This window comes from Teleopsis dalmanni, chromosome 2 (genome assembly GCF_002237135.1).
Source record: "Teleopsis dalmanni isolate 2A chromosome 2, ASM223713v2, whole genome shotgun sequence".
NCBI classification, from domain to species: domain Eukaryota; kingdom Metazoa; phylum Arthropoda; class Insecta; order Diptera; family Diopsidae; genus Teleopsis; species Teleopsis dalmanni.
In genome coordinates this window covers 230,583,280-230,598,250 of record NC_051847.1, presented here as the reverse complement: position 1 = coordinate 230,598,250, position 14,971 = coordinate 230,583,280, and the positions used below count along the sequence as shown (strand labels likewise).

The 14,971-nt window shown below is 31.2% G+C and overlaps 2 protein-coding genes and 1 long non-coding RNA gene across 8 annotated transcripts in view; 2 read left to right on the top strand and 1 right to left on the bottom strand.

The window, feature by feature from the left end:
* LOC119679083 (tyrosine-protein kinase Fer) overlaps window positions 1–11,635 on the top strand; it is a 69,659-nt gene extending 58,024 nt beyond the window's left edge. For 4 of the 6 annotated variants that reach the window (XM_038091247.1, XM_038091246.1, XM_038091245.1 and 1 more), the window contains 6 exons: window positions 8,618–8,826; window positions 8,890–9,103; window positions 9,869–9,955; window positions 10,279–10,407; window positions 10,467–10,649; window positions 10,722–11,635. In XM_038091247.1, coding sequence (XP_037947175.1) covers window positions 8,618–8,826; window positions 8,890–9,103; window positions 9,869–9,955; window positions 10,279–10,407; window positions 10,467–10,649; window positions 10,722–10,873 — 974 coding nt within the window. In that variant the 3' untranslated portion in view covers window positions 10,874–11,635. The remainder of the gene's footprint in view (window positions 1–8,617; window positions 8,827–8,889; window positions 9,104–9,868; window positions 9,956–10,278; window positions 10,408–10,466; window positions 10,650–10,721) is intronic. The other 2 variants (XM_038091249.1, XM_038091251.1) reach the window with 2 other exon arrangements.
* Window positions 854–2,036, top strand: LOC119679087. Its single transcript, XR_005252381.1, has 4 exons — window positions 854–1,111; window positions 1,485–1,523; window positions 1,578–1,623; window positions 1,724–2,036. It is a non-coding gene; the product is annotated as an uncharacterized LOC119679087 (long non-coding RNA).
* Window positions 11,636–12,183: 548 nt separating the features above from the next.
* LOC119685479 (phosphotriesterase-related protein-like) lies at window positions 12,184–14,971 on the bottom strand. Its single transcript, XM_038099763.1, has 5 exons — window positions 14,734–14,971; window positions 13,173–13,688; window positions 12,920–13,084; window positions 12,636–12,853; window positions 12,184–12,561 (listed from the first exon to the last, which is right to left on the bottom strand). Exons 1-5 carry the CDS (start codon window positions 14,750–14,752, stop codon window positions 12,424–12,426), a joined length of 1,056 nt encoding a protein of 351 aa, XP_037955691.1. The 5' UTR covers window positions 14,753–14,971; the 3' UTR covers window positions 12,184–12,423.

Sequence of the window (14,971 nt, the reverse complement as noted above, 5' to 3'; positions counted from 1 at the left end):
TTAAAATCGTAAAATAATCTACGACATTATGACATTTCTTCTAAGATCGTAAAAAAATCTAAAACATTAAGACATTTGCAGAGTTGCACAGAGAAATAATCATCATTTTGAAGGTGATTTAAAATTAATCTCGACCATAAGGGGATCAACTTTTGTATGGAAAATGTGAGATTAATATCAAGGTTTATACTTTAATCTTGATTTTTGCTTTAATCTACTTTTAATCACCCAATGTAAAGCCGTATTATTAAAATAAATGTTCAAATAAATTAAGTAAACTTAAAGTAATAAAATGATTAAAGCAACGGGTGCTTACACGAGTTTAAAACCGCTATTTTATTTATATTCGTTTTTGTAGAAATAACCACACTACCGCAGTGTTATATTAATAAACTAAAGTTATTGTGAAATACAATTTTGTCAGATTTGAAAGAATCTTTAATTTGAAGTTTTTAAAAAGAATAATAAAAAGAGTAAAAGTGCGCAATAGCACTAACTCAAATCGTAACAAAAACAACAACAAATATTTATAGATAAAAGAAAATTATGAATATATATTTCAATTTCAATTTTTTTTGAAACTTTATTGCTTTGTTGAATGCATAGCAAACAAAAAATCAATCTTATTACAACTTTACCGGTAAAGTACTTAAAAAGTGAATTTAAGCGTTTATCATTTTATTACTTTTCGACTGTGGATATTCGTTCACAATGGAAGTTTTAAAATATGCTTCTAAATCTAGTGAACGAGTTCTGTTTACTGAGATATTAAGTAGTGTTGTTGATTTTTTCGATACTAGGGAATACGATAATATGCCTTTGATCTCTAATTTTATACAATTACTTATGATTTCTATTATTAAACAATATTTTTCCTGCCACAAGCCGTAAAACTTAAGCGTATTGTAACTCAGCCTTTTATTTTTATCGATAATTCGATAGAAATAGGTCGGTGCATTTGCAAAGTAGGTGGCATTGCTCAGTGTTGATTTGTTTGCTGAAGTGTGTGAGTGCGTTAATAGTTTGTTTGACGTGAAGTGAAAAGTGTATTTTAATGCAGATTTTTAAAAGTTTATTTAGAAAATAATTTCTTTTCACAGAATTAAAAAGTGTAAGTCGCTTTGTGTTTTGTTTTGTTAATTTTTTTTGCTTTATGATATTGGGGCTGTTGCTTTTGCTGGTGCTGCCTTTGCTCAAGTGCATCACCATGACAGCAGCAGCAGAGCACCTTGAATAATTTGTTGTTATTTTTAATGTTTTGTTAAATGTGCAATATTGAGTGAATATCATTTAATATGCACAGCAACTATGAAAATGGCGGCAGCTAAATATATAAAATAAATTGCTTGTATTAATAAGGCTATATAAGATTATTGATTAAAATGGTACCCACAAATTATACACGAGTTTCTAAGAAATTTTTTTAATCTGCATAATTTTTATACTCCTTGAGACTTATAGAGCTATTCATATTTTTATTGCAGAAATTAAAGGAAGAGCACTTCCCATCATTTTGAAATACGGTAAATTCATTAAACTATTCTAAAGCTCTTATTATTAACTATGTCTGATTTTAGGTTAGAAAAGACTACATTGACGTGTGGAGCACCATTTTTTATCAAGGTAATAAATATAAGTTTATGCAAATGCTTAAACAGTCTTCTTGAGTGAAGACGTAGAGGACATCATTAAATTTATTTTATTGAAATTTGCACACATTTAGGACGTACTTATCTGAGTACCTAGCCATATAAATCATCTGTATCCGCAACGACGTGCGTTTGAAACTTAATCACTATAAAAATAAGGACCATAAAATATTCCGCTAAGAGTTGCAAACATAAATAGTATGTTCAAATTCTTTTTTTATGGTAGTAGTAGTAGGTAGTGTAAATCGCCTTTACCACTCGCGTAAGATTGCGTATACCTGTCTATATACATATAGTTTTATGTATTATTTTCTACATATTATACAAATCTCTTTTATACACTTTTTCATACTGTTTATGTATATAGTTCAAATACATAGTTTTATAGTTATATATACAAATTTATAATTTCTATATATTACTATTATCATTTGACATTCTTTCACACTATGTATATGTATATAATTTTAGTTAGATTTTTTATATTTTTTATTAAATGCTTTTTGCCGTTCTTTCACTTTATTTTATGCTAAACATTTTAGGCGAAATAAGCCTGTGTTATAATTTTTAAAAAATTGTGTCATTCTCACAAAAATGATTAGCTTCATTTCGTCCTTTTAGATTAAAAAATTTTGGTCATAGATCTGGTAACCTATAATATATTATATGAAGTGCCTAATTTCTTACTAATAAAAAATAATTCATTAGTATAAAAACTGTATATCACAGATATTCGCTTTTATACTTAATGACAAGTCTCATAAATATTTTTACCTGTGTCAACAGTAATACTTGTCTTTTACACTAGTCCATCTCCATATGAGCAATGGTTATGTCGTCTTAATGCATTGGAAACATATAAAATTATTGCTCTATCTTATATGTTGGTCAAAGCTTGTTTACAAGAAAGTAATATCTTATACTCGTATATACAAAAATATATATTCTGTTATAATGTTTGAAAAGGATTCAATCAAGTTTATGTTAAAGCGATAATCTACGAATTAAATTTAACCAGAATCCATATATGAAGGTGTACTAACAATAGAAAGCATCTTTAGATTTGTAGCGATATATCCTTTATATCCTTTAAAGTGGTCATTTAAAGTTTTATTAAATCACATTTAAAAATTTAGTAAACGCCAAACTGCAGGAAATTTAATTATAAAGTTTTCAAATGATTAAATTATATTTAAAAACTGTTGCTATGATATAAAATTCAATACAGCAATGTTATTCTGTGGATGCAATTACATCTTACAACATGGACGCATCTTTTTAATTAATTTAAAATCCGTATATAATGTGTTTGGACTGCAAGTGCCAGGCATAGATCTCGTGCCTGTTAAATTAGAAGCGATGACTAATTATGTTTTTCCACAAGTAGTCAAGGCTGTACAAACTTTCAATGCTCAAGTTCCAGGTTTTGTGTCACTTTTTGATTTTATTTTATTAGTGACACTAACCAAAGCACTTGTCGTGCTTTAAATTAGAACGAGCTTATAAACTACAGCTTTATTTGGAAACACAAGTTCAACGAATTGAAAGTTAATTTTTGAAGTTGACTAGTTTTTAGTATATATATTTATAAAATAGAAAAAAAGATTGCTTATATAACTAGTTACACATAAAATTGGTTAGTGAACAATTTCAAAATATTTAATTATTATTTATTTCAGTCAAACCAAGCTGATGTTGACTGAAGTTTCATTCCAACAAAAAAAAAAATGAAAAACAGTAATATTTAAAAAGAGGAAACATGCGTGCTCTTTAACACCAAATTATGATCAGCACAGACAGAATAATTAATTTGAATATGAAAATAACAAAGTAAAAAAAAGCTTATGCTATTTATAAATATTCACAGAAAAATCCGACGCAGCTGTTTTTTTAAAATGTTGGCATTGCAAAGGGGACATATTTTGGAAGTATCGACTGCTCTATTTATACAAGCTTCGCAAAAAACATGTCCACACTTTCTACACACATTGCTTGACTATGTTCAATCTCACTATTTTCAGCACGAGTTATATCTGATGTAGACTCTGGAGCATTACGATTTGGGGAGCACAGATCAATGACATTTGGGACAAATACAACGTCATCATCTTCTTCACTGAATGTGCCAGATACATCTGAAATATTAATTACTTCATGTTGAATTTGATTATTGTAACTTAGATTTATGAAATAAAAAAGACGTGCATTCATTTAATATTAGTATTTTATTACTCTAATTCAGATTTTAGAAAAAAGAAAAACGTGTTTACTCCACGAGGTTTAAAAACGCAAGAGAAAGACAAAACAAAAGTAAAATGATAAAATAAGAAATGTACAACAATAAGTGTTGCCACAATGTTAAAAGGGAATATTTTCAACACTCCCTCTCGCTTTTAGAAATTAAATTTTTACTTAGATATTAACAAAATTATTGATAAGATACAAAAATCTTTCTTTACTTAAAGGTTTTGTAAATACATCTGCTAACTGTTCATTCGTCTCCTTGTACTGCACATCAACTTTACCTTGATCCTGCATGTCACAAGTGTAGAAATATTGAATGTCAATATGTTTCGTTCGTTTCGAAGACTGGGGATTTTTGACCAGTGTAATCGCACGTTGATTGTCTGAAAAAACAATTGTTGGTGAACGCTGTTCATATCCACAATCAGACAAAAGCTGCCTAAGCCAATTCGCTGCCTTAGTAGCTGCACAAAGTGCCACAAATTCTGCTTCCGTAGTTGATGTAGCAGTAATTGTTTGTTTGCGTGAGCTCCAAGCAATTGCTCCACCGTTTAAGAACGCAGCCCAACCAGAAATACTGCGCCTAGTATCCTTGTCGCCGCCCCAATCAGCATTAGAGTACATTGATAACTGTATGTGCTATGAATGTATTTTAAAATGAATGCCATAATCAACTGTACCTTTCAAATATTTCAGAATCCTCTTCACTCCTTGCCAATGTGTTTCTGAGGGTTTTTCAAGATATCTGCTTAAAACTCCAACAATATAAGCAATGTCTGGTCTGGTACAAATCATTAAGTACATAAGTGATCCAACAGCTTCACGATACGGTATGTTTGATTTGTTAGTTTTGTCGTCTTTTACAAAATTCATTCCGACTTCAGCTGAAGTTGACACAGGATGGCAATTCAAATGATTAAAACGTTCTAAAACTTTTTCTGAGTACACCTTTTGAAATAATTTTAATGTGCGTTTTTCTTTATCAATTTTAATTTGTAATCCAACGAAAAACTCTGCTTCGTGATATGTTATCTCAAATTCGATATGTAAATTATGCAGCAAGCTTTTAATGATTTCAGTATTATGACCACATATAAGCCCATCACTAACGTAAAGTAATAAATATAAGACATCGTTATTCACTTCATATGTAAATACGCATGGATCTGCCCACGATTGCTTAAAACCAAAATTGGTGAGAAAATGTACAATTCGTTTGTTCCATTGCCTTAAAGCTTGTTTTAAGCCATACAAGCTCTTTTTCAGTAAACAAACTCGATCGTCTTTAGCAAAACCATTTGGCTGCTCCATGTATATAACTTCATCTAAATTACCATGTAAAAATGCAGTTTTCACGTCAAACTGTATGATGTTCATATCACGAGCCGCAGCAATTGCAAGAACCGTCCTTACCGATTCATATCTAACAACCGGTGCAAAAACTTCATCGTAATCGACGCCATATTTCTGTGAGCATTCTCTCACCACTAAACGAGCTTTGTATTTTTCAATGTCACCATTAGTTTTAAACTTCTTTTTAAAAATCCAACGGTTTGAAATTACATGCATGTCATTTGTGCGAGGCACTAAAATCCAGGTCTTATTGGTTTCCAATGATTGAATTTCTTTGCTAATTGCGTCGGTCCATTTATCGCAGTCTTTGCTAGACAATGCCTCCTCAAGAGTTAATGGTTCAACATATGCAACACATAATTCAGCTACTGGTATTGACTGAGATGGATTTTGTGCCTTTATTGCACTTCTTGTTTGATATGGACTTCTTGTTAATATTGGAGTTTTTATGACTTCTGGTGATTTCACATTTTGTTGCACCTCTTGTGTCTTTGTATTATCACCGTCATCAACGCGATTATTTATATCGCATTTTTCATACATCTCATTGACTGTAGCAGGTGTTTCATTAAATATGACATCACGACGAATAATCACCCTTCTATTTGTAGGCTCGTACACCCTGTAAGCTTTACTACCTTCGTTGTAGCCGACCATAATGCCTTTAAACGAGTTCTTTTCCCATTTTGTACGCTGCTCTTTTGGAATATGAACATACACATCACTACCAAAAACACGGAGGTGTGCCACTGAGGGTTTCCTTTTAAAACACAATTCGAATGGAGTGCATCCTCCAATCACATCTGAAGGTGTTCTATTTTTTAGATAAACTGCAGTGTGTGTAGCATCAGCCCATAAATTTAATGGTAACTTTCTATTGTGAAGCATAGATTTCGCACTTTTAATTATTGTTCTGTTTTGTCGCTCAATGAATCCGTTCTGTTCGGGTGCTCTTGGTGTTGTAACTTCGTGCTTGATGTTTTTTAATAAAAAATTATTTACTTCTTTGTTGCAAAATTCAAGTCCACCATCCGAACGTATTCGTTTAATTGAATGTCCATCCGCTTGAACATCTGCTAGAAAATGCATTAAGTTTTTAAAAACATCTGTTTTGCTTTTCAGAAAATAAATGAAACAATAACGTGAATGATCATCCTTCAAAAGCAAAAAATAATACGATCTACCAATTGATGGCATACTCATCTTTCCACATAAGTCCATATGGAATACTTCACCCGCTTTTTCAGAGCGATTTGCGCCACTTTTTGGAAATGACTGCCTGTGTTGTTTGCCGTAGGCACAACCCTCACAAAATATCTTCTCTTGATGGAAGTTTGCTACGCGTAAATCACAGACTACATTACGTGCACACATATCCCTAAGTGTTGCAAAGTTAACATGTCCAAGACGCTCGTGCCACAGCATTGCAGATTCGGATGTCAAAACATTTAAAGATGATGTCAACACTGGTTTCAAATTCAAGCGATAAAGTCTGTTTTCAGTTTCACCTTCCGTGATCATAGAGTCTCCATTCATGAAATAAACGTATTTACCACCTGGTTCAAATGTCACTCTAGCACCTCTTTCAGTTGCTCTTGAAATTGATATAAAATTTTTATCTAATTCTGGAACTAGCAAAACATTTTTAATAATATGCAAAATGTTTGAATTGCCACGTACCTCAATGTCACCCTTACCTTCTACCTTTAATCGCCGGCCATCGCCAACTTTGACATATTTTCTTACAAGATTCAGCAACTAAATTTGTTAAAAGCTCCCTCTGAAATGACATATGGTCAGTTGCACCAGAGTCCGCATAGAATACGTTTTCAATCTTGTTTAAATTCTTTGTTGAGTTCAAATTGAATAAATACGTATTTTCACTGTCAGATACTTGCTGCGTTTGCCAAGTTTTTTCATTCGCACTTTGAAGTAATAGAGTTTGCGGTTCGTTCCTTTTAGTATGTGCATAGTTTTGGTCTTTTTTACGTTTTCTACATTCACGGGCCCAATGACCCGGTTTATTACAATAATTACAATTGCCCTTACGTTTTACAGTAATATTGTTACTGCCTTTTCCTTTACTAGTTGGAAACACTGCATTGGCCGTATTGTTGTTGTGTTTGCTTTTACTTATAAAGTAGACTGCATTGCTAGTGTTCATTTCTCCATTTGCCCTTATATTCATGAGGCTTTCTTCGTTTACTAAATGCTCGGTTAGACGTTCAATATTTTGGTTTTCTCGTGGCACCGCATACCATGCTGTACGTACATAGTCAAATCTAACTGGTAAGCTGCTTAAAATTTTTGCAATAATCATTGGTTCTTTTTGCTCTAGCTGCATATCATTGAGTCGTTGTGCTATTGATATGATATCTGCTATGAAATCAACTACCAGCTCGTCGTCTGCCATTTTAGTACTCATAAATTTTTCAAGTAAAACTTGCGCTGATTGCTCACTTTTTTCAGCATGCACAGCTTTTAATTTTGACCACATTTGTGCTGCCGTAGTACATTCCGTTAAATATTTTAGTTGTTCGAATTCAATTCCTCTCATGATAAAAGCCTGTGCTTCCGCGTCCTTGTCATCCCATTGGATGCCATTTACATCTGTTCTTTTTTCTGTTCCAAGAATATATTTGTTGAGCTTGTTTTCATTCATGTATATCTCCATTTGACGTCGCCACAATTGGTAATTCTGCCCATTCATGTTTATACCTTGTACCTCAGCTATTTTATTGCTGCTGTCTTGTATATCTTCAATTAAACTGTTAGTCAAATCTATTTCAGAATCTACAGGAACCAAAGAACCTTCACTATCCATACAGCTATTTAAATAAAAATTTATTCAAAAAACAATTAATGTAATTTTTGGTGATCGCGCTCCTGGGCCCATAACCTGTTGAATTTGATTATTGTAACTTAGATTTATGAAATAAAAAAGACGTGCATTCATTTAATATTAGTATTTTATTACTCTAATTCAGATTTTAGAAAAAAGAAAAACGTGTTTACTCCACGAGGTTTAAAAACGCAAGAGAAAGACAAAACAAAAGTAAAATGATAAAATAAGAAATGTACAACAAAAAGTGTTGCCACAATGTTAAAAGCGAATATTTTCAACACTTCACCATTCAGTTGAACTGTAACAAAATAAGAAAAACATATATTTACATTTAGGCCTATTCTGAATCGCATGGGAATGGGAATTTGTTCCCTGTTCCCAATTCCCCTATTCTGAATAAATTGGGAATGTTCCCTGTTCCCAATTCCCCTATTCTGAATCGCATGGGAATGGGAGTTTTTTCCTAATTTTGCACAAATTCTCTCCCTACCAAATTGTTGGGGACACAAGTTAAAAAAGTTTAAACATAAACATTTCATAGTGCAAACCACAGTAGATGGGCACTTTCGTTTTGAAGGACCACCTTTCCCCAGCATACAAGAATTGATAATGCATCAGTATCAATCAGAATTGCCAGTTACTGTGAAGTCCGGTGCTATTTTAAGACGTCCTATCTGTCGTGAACGTTGGGAGCTTAGTAATGACGACGTTATGTTGCTGGAGAAAATTGGAAGGGTTTGTTTACTTGTTTGTGTAAACTTGTTTAAGTAGCTTGTTTACTTTTATTTTCGTTTATAGGGTAACTTCGGCGATGTCTATAAAGCTAAGTTAAAATCTTCAAAATTGGATGTTGCTGTCAAAACTTGCCGCATGACATTACCGGATGAACAGAAGCGAAAGTTTTTGCAGGAGGGTCGCATACTTAAACAATATGATCATCCAAATATAGTAAAACTCATAGGCATATGTGTGCAGAAGCAACCCATAATGATTGTTATGGAATTGGTACCAGGTAAGACAAATTGTGTTATTATCAATTATGCAAGATTATTAGTTTAGTGTTTGCATTTGTGTTGCATTTCGAATATTTATACCGTTACTGGGAAATCTGTTTGTTTAACCCACCATACAAATAATTAAATTCTAAAGGGAGTATGAACGGCAATTGTTCGTTTGAGAAGTGGCTATACATTTTGTCATTTTTGCTTTACTTTTTTGTAATTAGGAAAAATCACAGGTCGTAATGAACAATTTTTGTGTTCTACTAAATTTAAAGCCTTGGAACTTCTAAAAAATATAAAAGACATTAATATATAATATATATATATAAACAAAATTAAATCTCTGTAATTACTATTTTTAAGTTCCAATATTTGCTAGATAACAACTGCATTTAACATAATTTTACATATGCATTTACGGTAGTAATAGTGTTAAAAAATAAGTCCTGGACTTTCAATTAGCGTGCATTAAACTAAATGAGGTTTAAACACTTAGAACACAGTAAAATGTGAAGTTTATCAATTGTATTAACTATATTTACGTTAATTGCATAGATCACAGTGTACCATCCCTTGCAATAATAATAATAGATAAAGAAATCTTTGGCTGATTTTCACTAAATGTACTAGAGAGGAATCGTTAACGTTGACGAATGTGCAGAGAACACTTTTTTAAATAAAATATTAATAATTGATATGTAAAGTTATACATTTTTCATAAAAAGTTAATTTTTTATTTAAACTTACTTATTTCAATCTTTCACAAATATTTGCAGGCGGTTCACTGTTAAATTATCTGCGTAAAAATTCAAATTCACTTACGTATCGGCAGCAAATGGGCATGTGTAGAGATGCGGCGGCTGGTAAGTATATCTAGTAATTGTTAATTATTAGTGGTCAAATCTTAAAACCTTAAACAATCGTGGTTAACACAATTCGCTTAAGTACTTTTGAATAATTGGAATATTTGGAAGCATGAATATGCCTTTCTGCTCTATGATTTTAGTCTTCTAATATGCGTTACTGAGTATTCCCTTTTTACTGGGTCATTAAATCAGAACTATAACAATAAATTTTCAAAAATGATAAAAATGGACTATATTATTCATTTCTATTATGTATAGCTTAAATCATTTGTTTAACTTCAAATATATAAGAATGGTTTTGTTAAATGTTTCCATCTCAGGTATGCGATATTTGGAGTCAAAGAATTGTATCCATCGTGATCTTGCCGCACGGAATTGTTTGGTGGACTTCGAAAACTCTGTTAAAATATCTGATTTTGGTATGTCCAGAGAAGAGGAGGAATACATAGGTATATATAATATAATTGAATTTAAAAACTTTGTTATTTATTATTTTTCTGCATTTTAGTTTCAGATGGCATGAAACAAATACCGGTCAAATGGACTGCTCCGGAAGCTTTAAATTTTGGAAAATATACATCGCTATGTGATGTGTGGTCATATGGCATTTTGATGTGGGAGATTTTCTCTAAAGGTGATACGCCCTATTCAGGCATGAGTAATTCACGCGCCCGTGAACGCATCGACACTGGTAAGTAATAATAATCTCGATCAATTCCAAGTAAGACATTTATAATTGCATTATATAATTTTTCAATTAAAGGCTATCGCATGCCGGCACCTGAAAACACCGCTCCGGAAATGTATCGCCTTATGTTAAAGTGTTGGGCTGCTGAAGCTGAATCTCGTCCCCATTTCGATGAAATTTTCAATGTCGTCGATGCACTGATTTTGCGTTTACAAAATAGTCACTAAAAAAATTATATAAATAACTAATAATTATATTTTTAAAATTAAAACAAATTTAGATATATACTCATGTAAGGATAAAATATTTTAGAAAGTATATTTGCATATTCGTAAAACTTAAGGTGATATTTAAGTACTGGTCTCTTTGTGAGAAGAAGGTAAAATTCAGTTTTAAAGAAGAAATGATATTTTTGCTATTTTTATGAGAATACTACAAAATATTAAAATTATACATTTTGTATTATGCCTAGGATTAGTAACAAGTCCAGTCTTAAATCGCATAGAGATATATTTTTGTATAAGAGAATCTATTTTGCTCTTGTTAAATATTTAATGTGCCAAAAAATAATTGACGAAATGATATTGACATTTTTAAATTTTATTTTTAAGTCGATTAGTAATTAAATGTCATGAAACTCTGATTTCATATATATAGAATTTATATAATTTTCCTTCGAATATACTCCCTTTGTAAATTATTATTATTATCATAATTTCTTACGTTATCAATTTTTGTTAAACTGCACTCTATAATTGTATCGTTTATCTCATTTGTTAAAGAAATTATAAATATTTTTCTAGGCGTACAATTCTTCTAGAAGTCAAAATCTATTTATTTTCTCATGTCTTGTATATAATTATCACTTATCTTTCTGTAAATTATTTCTGTTAATATAATACAATGCTAAGTTCCCGTTTAATATCAAATAATTCTTTTACGAGACATACAAAATCATAGAAGAATAAATAAATTTTTAATGAGGAAATTTATATGTAAAAAAATGTGTTTTGAATACTTCAATTTAATGCCTACCATAAGATGTAATTACTCCAACTCATACAGATAACAAATTTCTTAATTAAGGGGTTTTTGTTAGTTGTTATTTTTCTGAAGTCGATATCTTTTTGTCACTTAAACTGTTTTTGTAATCATCAGAATGCAGATCGTCACTCTAAGGCCTCACTTTCACTAGTTTATATTCCATATCACCTCTATGTTTTAAAGACATTGCTTCTCTTGGCATAGCGATGCAGACAAAATTAGCGGCTTCTTCTTCTTAGGGCCTAAATGAACTGCGTCTCCGACAAGAAGGGTAAGGTATAGAATAATGTACTGGCTAAACTTAGGAAATTCTTTTTTGAGTTTTTTGTCCGTAATCATTAATAAAACATCTTAAACATCAAAGTACAAAGTATGAAATGTTACTCCAAGATAATTCTTATTATTTTAAAAGAAATCGTTTCATTAATTTAATCAACGAAATAATTTTATTTAGTTTTTAATTTGCATAAACGTACAATCTTCACACCATTGGTAGTTAGGAAATACATTTCTTCAGGCAGAATACATTTTAATCAGTTAAAAACTTATCACTTATCAATCAGTTAAAAACTAGTTAAGTCTTATTATTATTTAATATTGTTTCTATATTGAATTAATATAATTTAAACATCGCCGTTACTTTAAAACTGATCATTTGAAATATTCTTTTTTATTGTAACGAAATAATTAAATTAAATAATGTAATGTAATGTAACACCATATAAGACAATTATTAAATATTAAATTGAAGCCAATTGGCTGGATTAGTGACAGTCATTTGATCCACTTGCTCTAAGCTCAAGCCCTTAGCAAACATTCTGGGCAATATATTCATATGCACGTGATGGTAACCGTGTCCACCATAAGACGTCTAAAAAATATAACAAATTAAATGGACATTTAAATGTTTAATTTAAATGACTAAAACGACTAAGGTTTACTTACCAAACGATGTTTAGTATGTATATCATGAGACATCAAAATTTTATCGCATAGACCTTCTTCAATCAGTTTTATTAGATTATTTATACGTTGGCCATCAGAAGGCATATCCACAGCTGGGTTAAGCTGATAAAAAGAGCACTCAGTGCCAAAGAGATCATATTGTAAATAACAGCCCAGTTTGGAAAATTCCAATAATTGTTCTATATCAAATATGGTTCCTGTGATTTACCAAAATGTCGTATTATTTTAGGTTTAATCTATTTTATTTTCTAATTTTAACTTACGATCCAGATGCGACATAACACACTTATCAGCTCGTCCACCAGCTTCTAAGTAAAGACGTACTATTTCAAATGGTGCAGCAGAATCTCGACCAGGGTGAAATGAAACACCACAACCTAAAACTTCTTGTATCTCACCGGTAGCGCGTATGGCGCGTTTTTCAAAATCTTAAAATTAAATTTTTTATAAATGTGAAATTTGTTATATGTATGTACACACACATATGTATACAATTAACACTGCTGCTAAACTCACCATGTATAGGGTATGTACTGCCTACCTCACCAATAAAACCACACTTCACCATACCAACACCATCTACTTCAACACCATTTATAATCTCCTTTGAATAAATATCAGTCATTTGCTCGACTGTTAGTGAGGTGTCCTTTTTGTCCTGGACATCATGTATGTAATGTCCAGTTCCAGCTATGATATGCACACCAGTACTTTTGGAGACATCAACCATGAAATCCAAATTTCTCTTCAATTCATGAGAGCTATTCTCTACGATTGTTCCACCTCCAAATTGTTTGTATAAAGCCACATCCTTTTTGGCAGCATCTCGTGAATTTTCATCATAAAAACGAACATTTTCCAGTGATGAATATGGATATTGCCGTATATAGCCCAATGTTTCCATAGATATTTTGCTTTCCAGTGCTGATTTAAACTCTGTTGGAGGTTCGCAATGAAAACCTTCAAAATCGAGAGCTATGTGCTCATGCGTTAATGTGCGACCCAATAAGTTGGGTTCAATTGTGCCCAAAACTGTATATCATAAATATAATTGAAGTTATATTTATTTAGAGATGCAAATAAAGGAAATAATTAAAATAAAAAAGGAGTAGGAGTAGCTGTTTAACAAAGACGATCTTGTCCGTTTTGCCAAAATACAAAGCATAAGATCACTTGACCATTATTCGAAATCTAGCGCATCTTTAAAGAACAATAACTGATATCTGGTCGCAGTAAGAGTAGAGGCGTAAGTGGAAGAAACACTTCAACTATTACACCCGATTGTTATAGTTTATAATGAAGATAAAATAAAATGGATATATAATAATTGGTTAACTTTGTTTATTATATTGTAAATAATTTACATTCGGTTTCAAGTAGTAAAATAAATTATTTGAAAGTATAATACGATCAGTTTTGATGTAATTAGTTTTTAATAAAAAAATTTATTATTAAATGTGATTTTATGTCAAAAAAAACTACTAATCATTCTAATAAAATCTTAAAAAAATTAAATTTTTTTAGTACTACTTCGGTTCTGCCAATGGATTATATTATACCAGCATTTAATCTTATCTGTCATTAAACATTCTATGTTTTTATCTCTGTCTTAAGCTACAAGTAGTTAAGTTAATTTACGCACTATTTTACTGATTTAATCACAGAATAGTTGTGATAATAAATGAACTACTATGGTATGATAAAGAAGAAGATCATGACAATTCGAAGGGTATCAAAATCTAAGCTACGCGGATATTAGAAGTTCAATTGTTAGAACTAAGATATGTTCTTTGAAGAGTAAAGTCAATCTTAATGTTATCCATAATATTGTTTTCATGTTTTTTTGGTTTTCTTGGGACATATCGCAGTCCAATATATTTGGAAGTGATCAATTTTAGTACTTTATCGATTAAACTCATGTGACCGAATTTCATTTAATTAAAGAATTGAAAATATAAACAATTAGTAAGTCTTTGAAAAAAGTTTAAGCAGATAAATATCCAAATTAAACAATTCATAATAAGTAATAGGTATATCACACGCTGCATAATCAGCGTTATAAGAACACACAACTCACCGGTTTGTACAATCGGCATTATATATTCCCTGCAGTTCCAACAAAATGGTTGAGACAAGTATTTCTCGGAGTATGCATTGAGTAAAAATATTCTTACTCAATGGTTAAAGCTGAAAAAATAAAAATTGAGTCACAACGAGTCCATGTGACACAAAAATAACTCAAATACTATTTCCCCGATTTCTGCGACCGATTTTTATGAAATTGCCATCACTTCATTTTTAAGATTTTTTGAGTG

Coding starts and splice junctions, on each gene's coding strand:
- LOC119685479 (XM_038099763.1), bottom strand. Junction 13,085..13,172: donor CAGTACATACCCTATACATG/GTGAGTTTAGCA, acceptor TTTAATTTTAAG/ATTTTGAAAAACGCGCCATA. Junction 12,562..12,635: donor TACATACTAAACATCGTTTG/GTAAGTAAACCT, acceptor TATATTTTTTAG/ACGTCTTATGGTGGACACGG.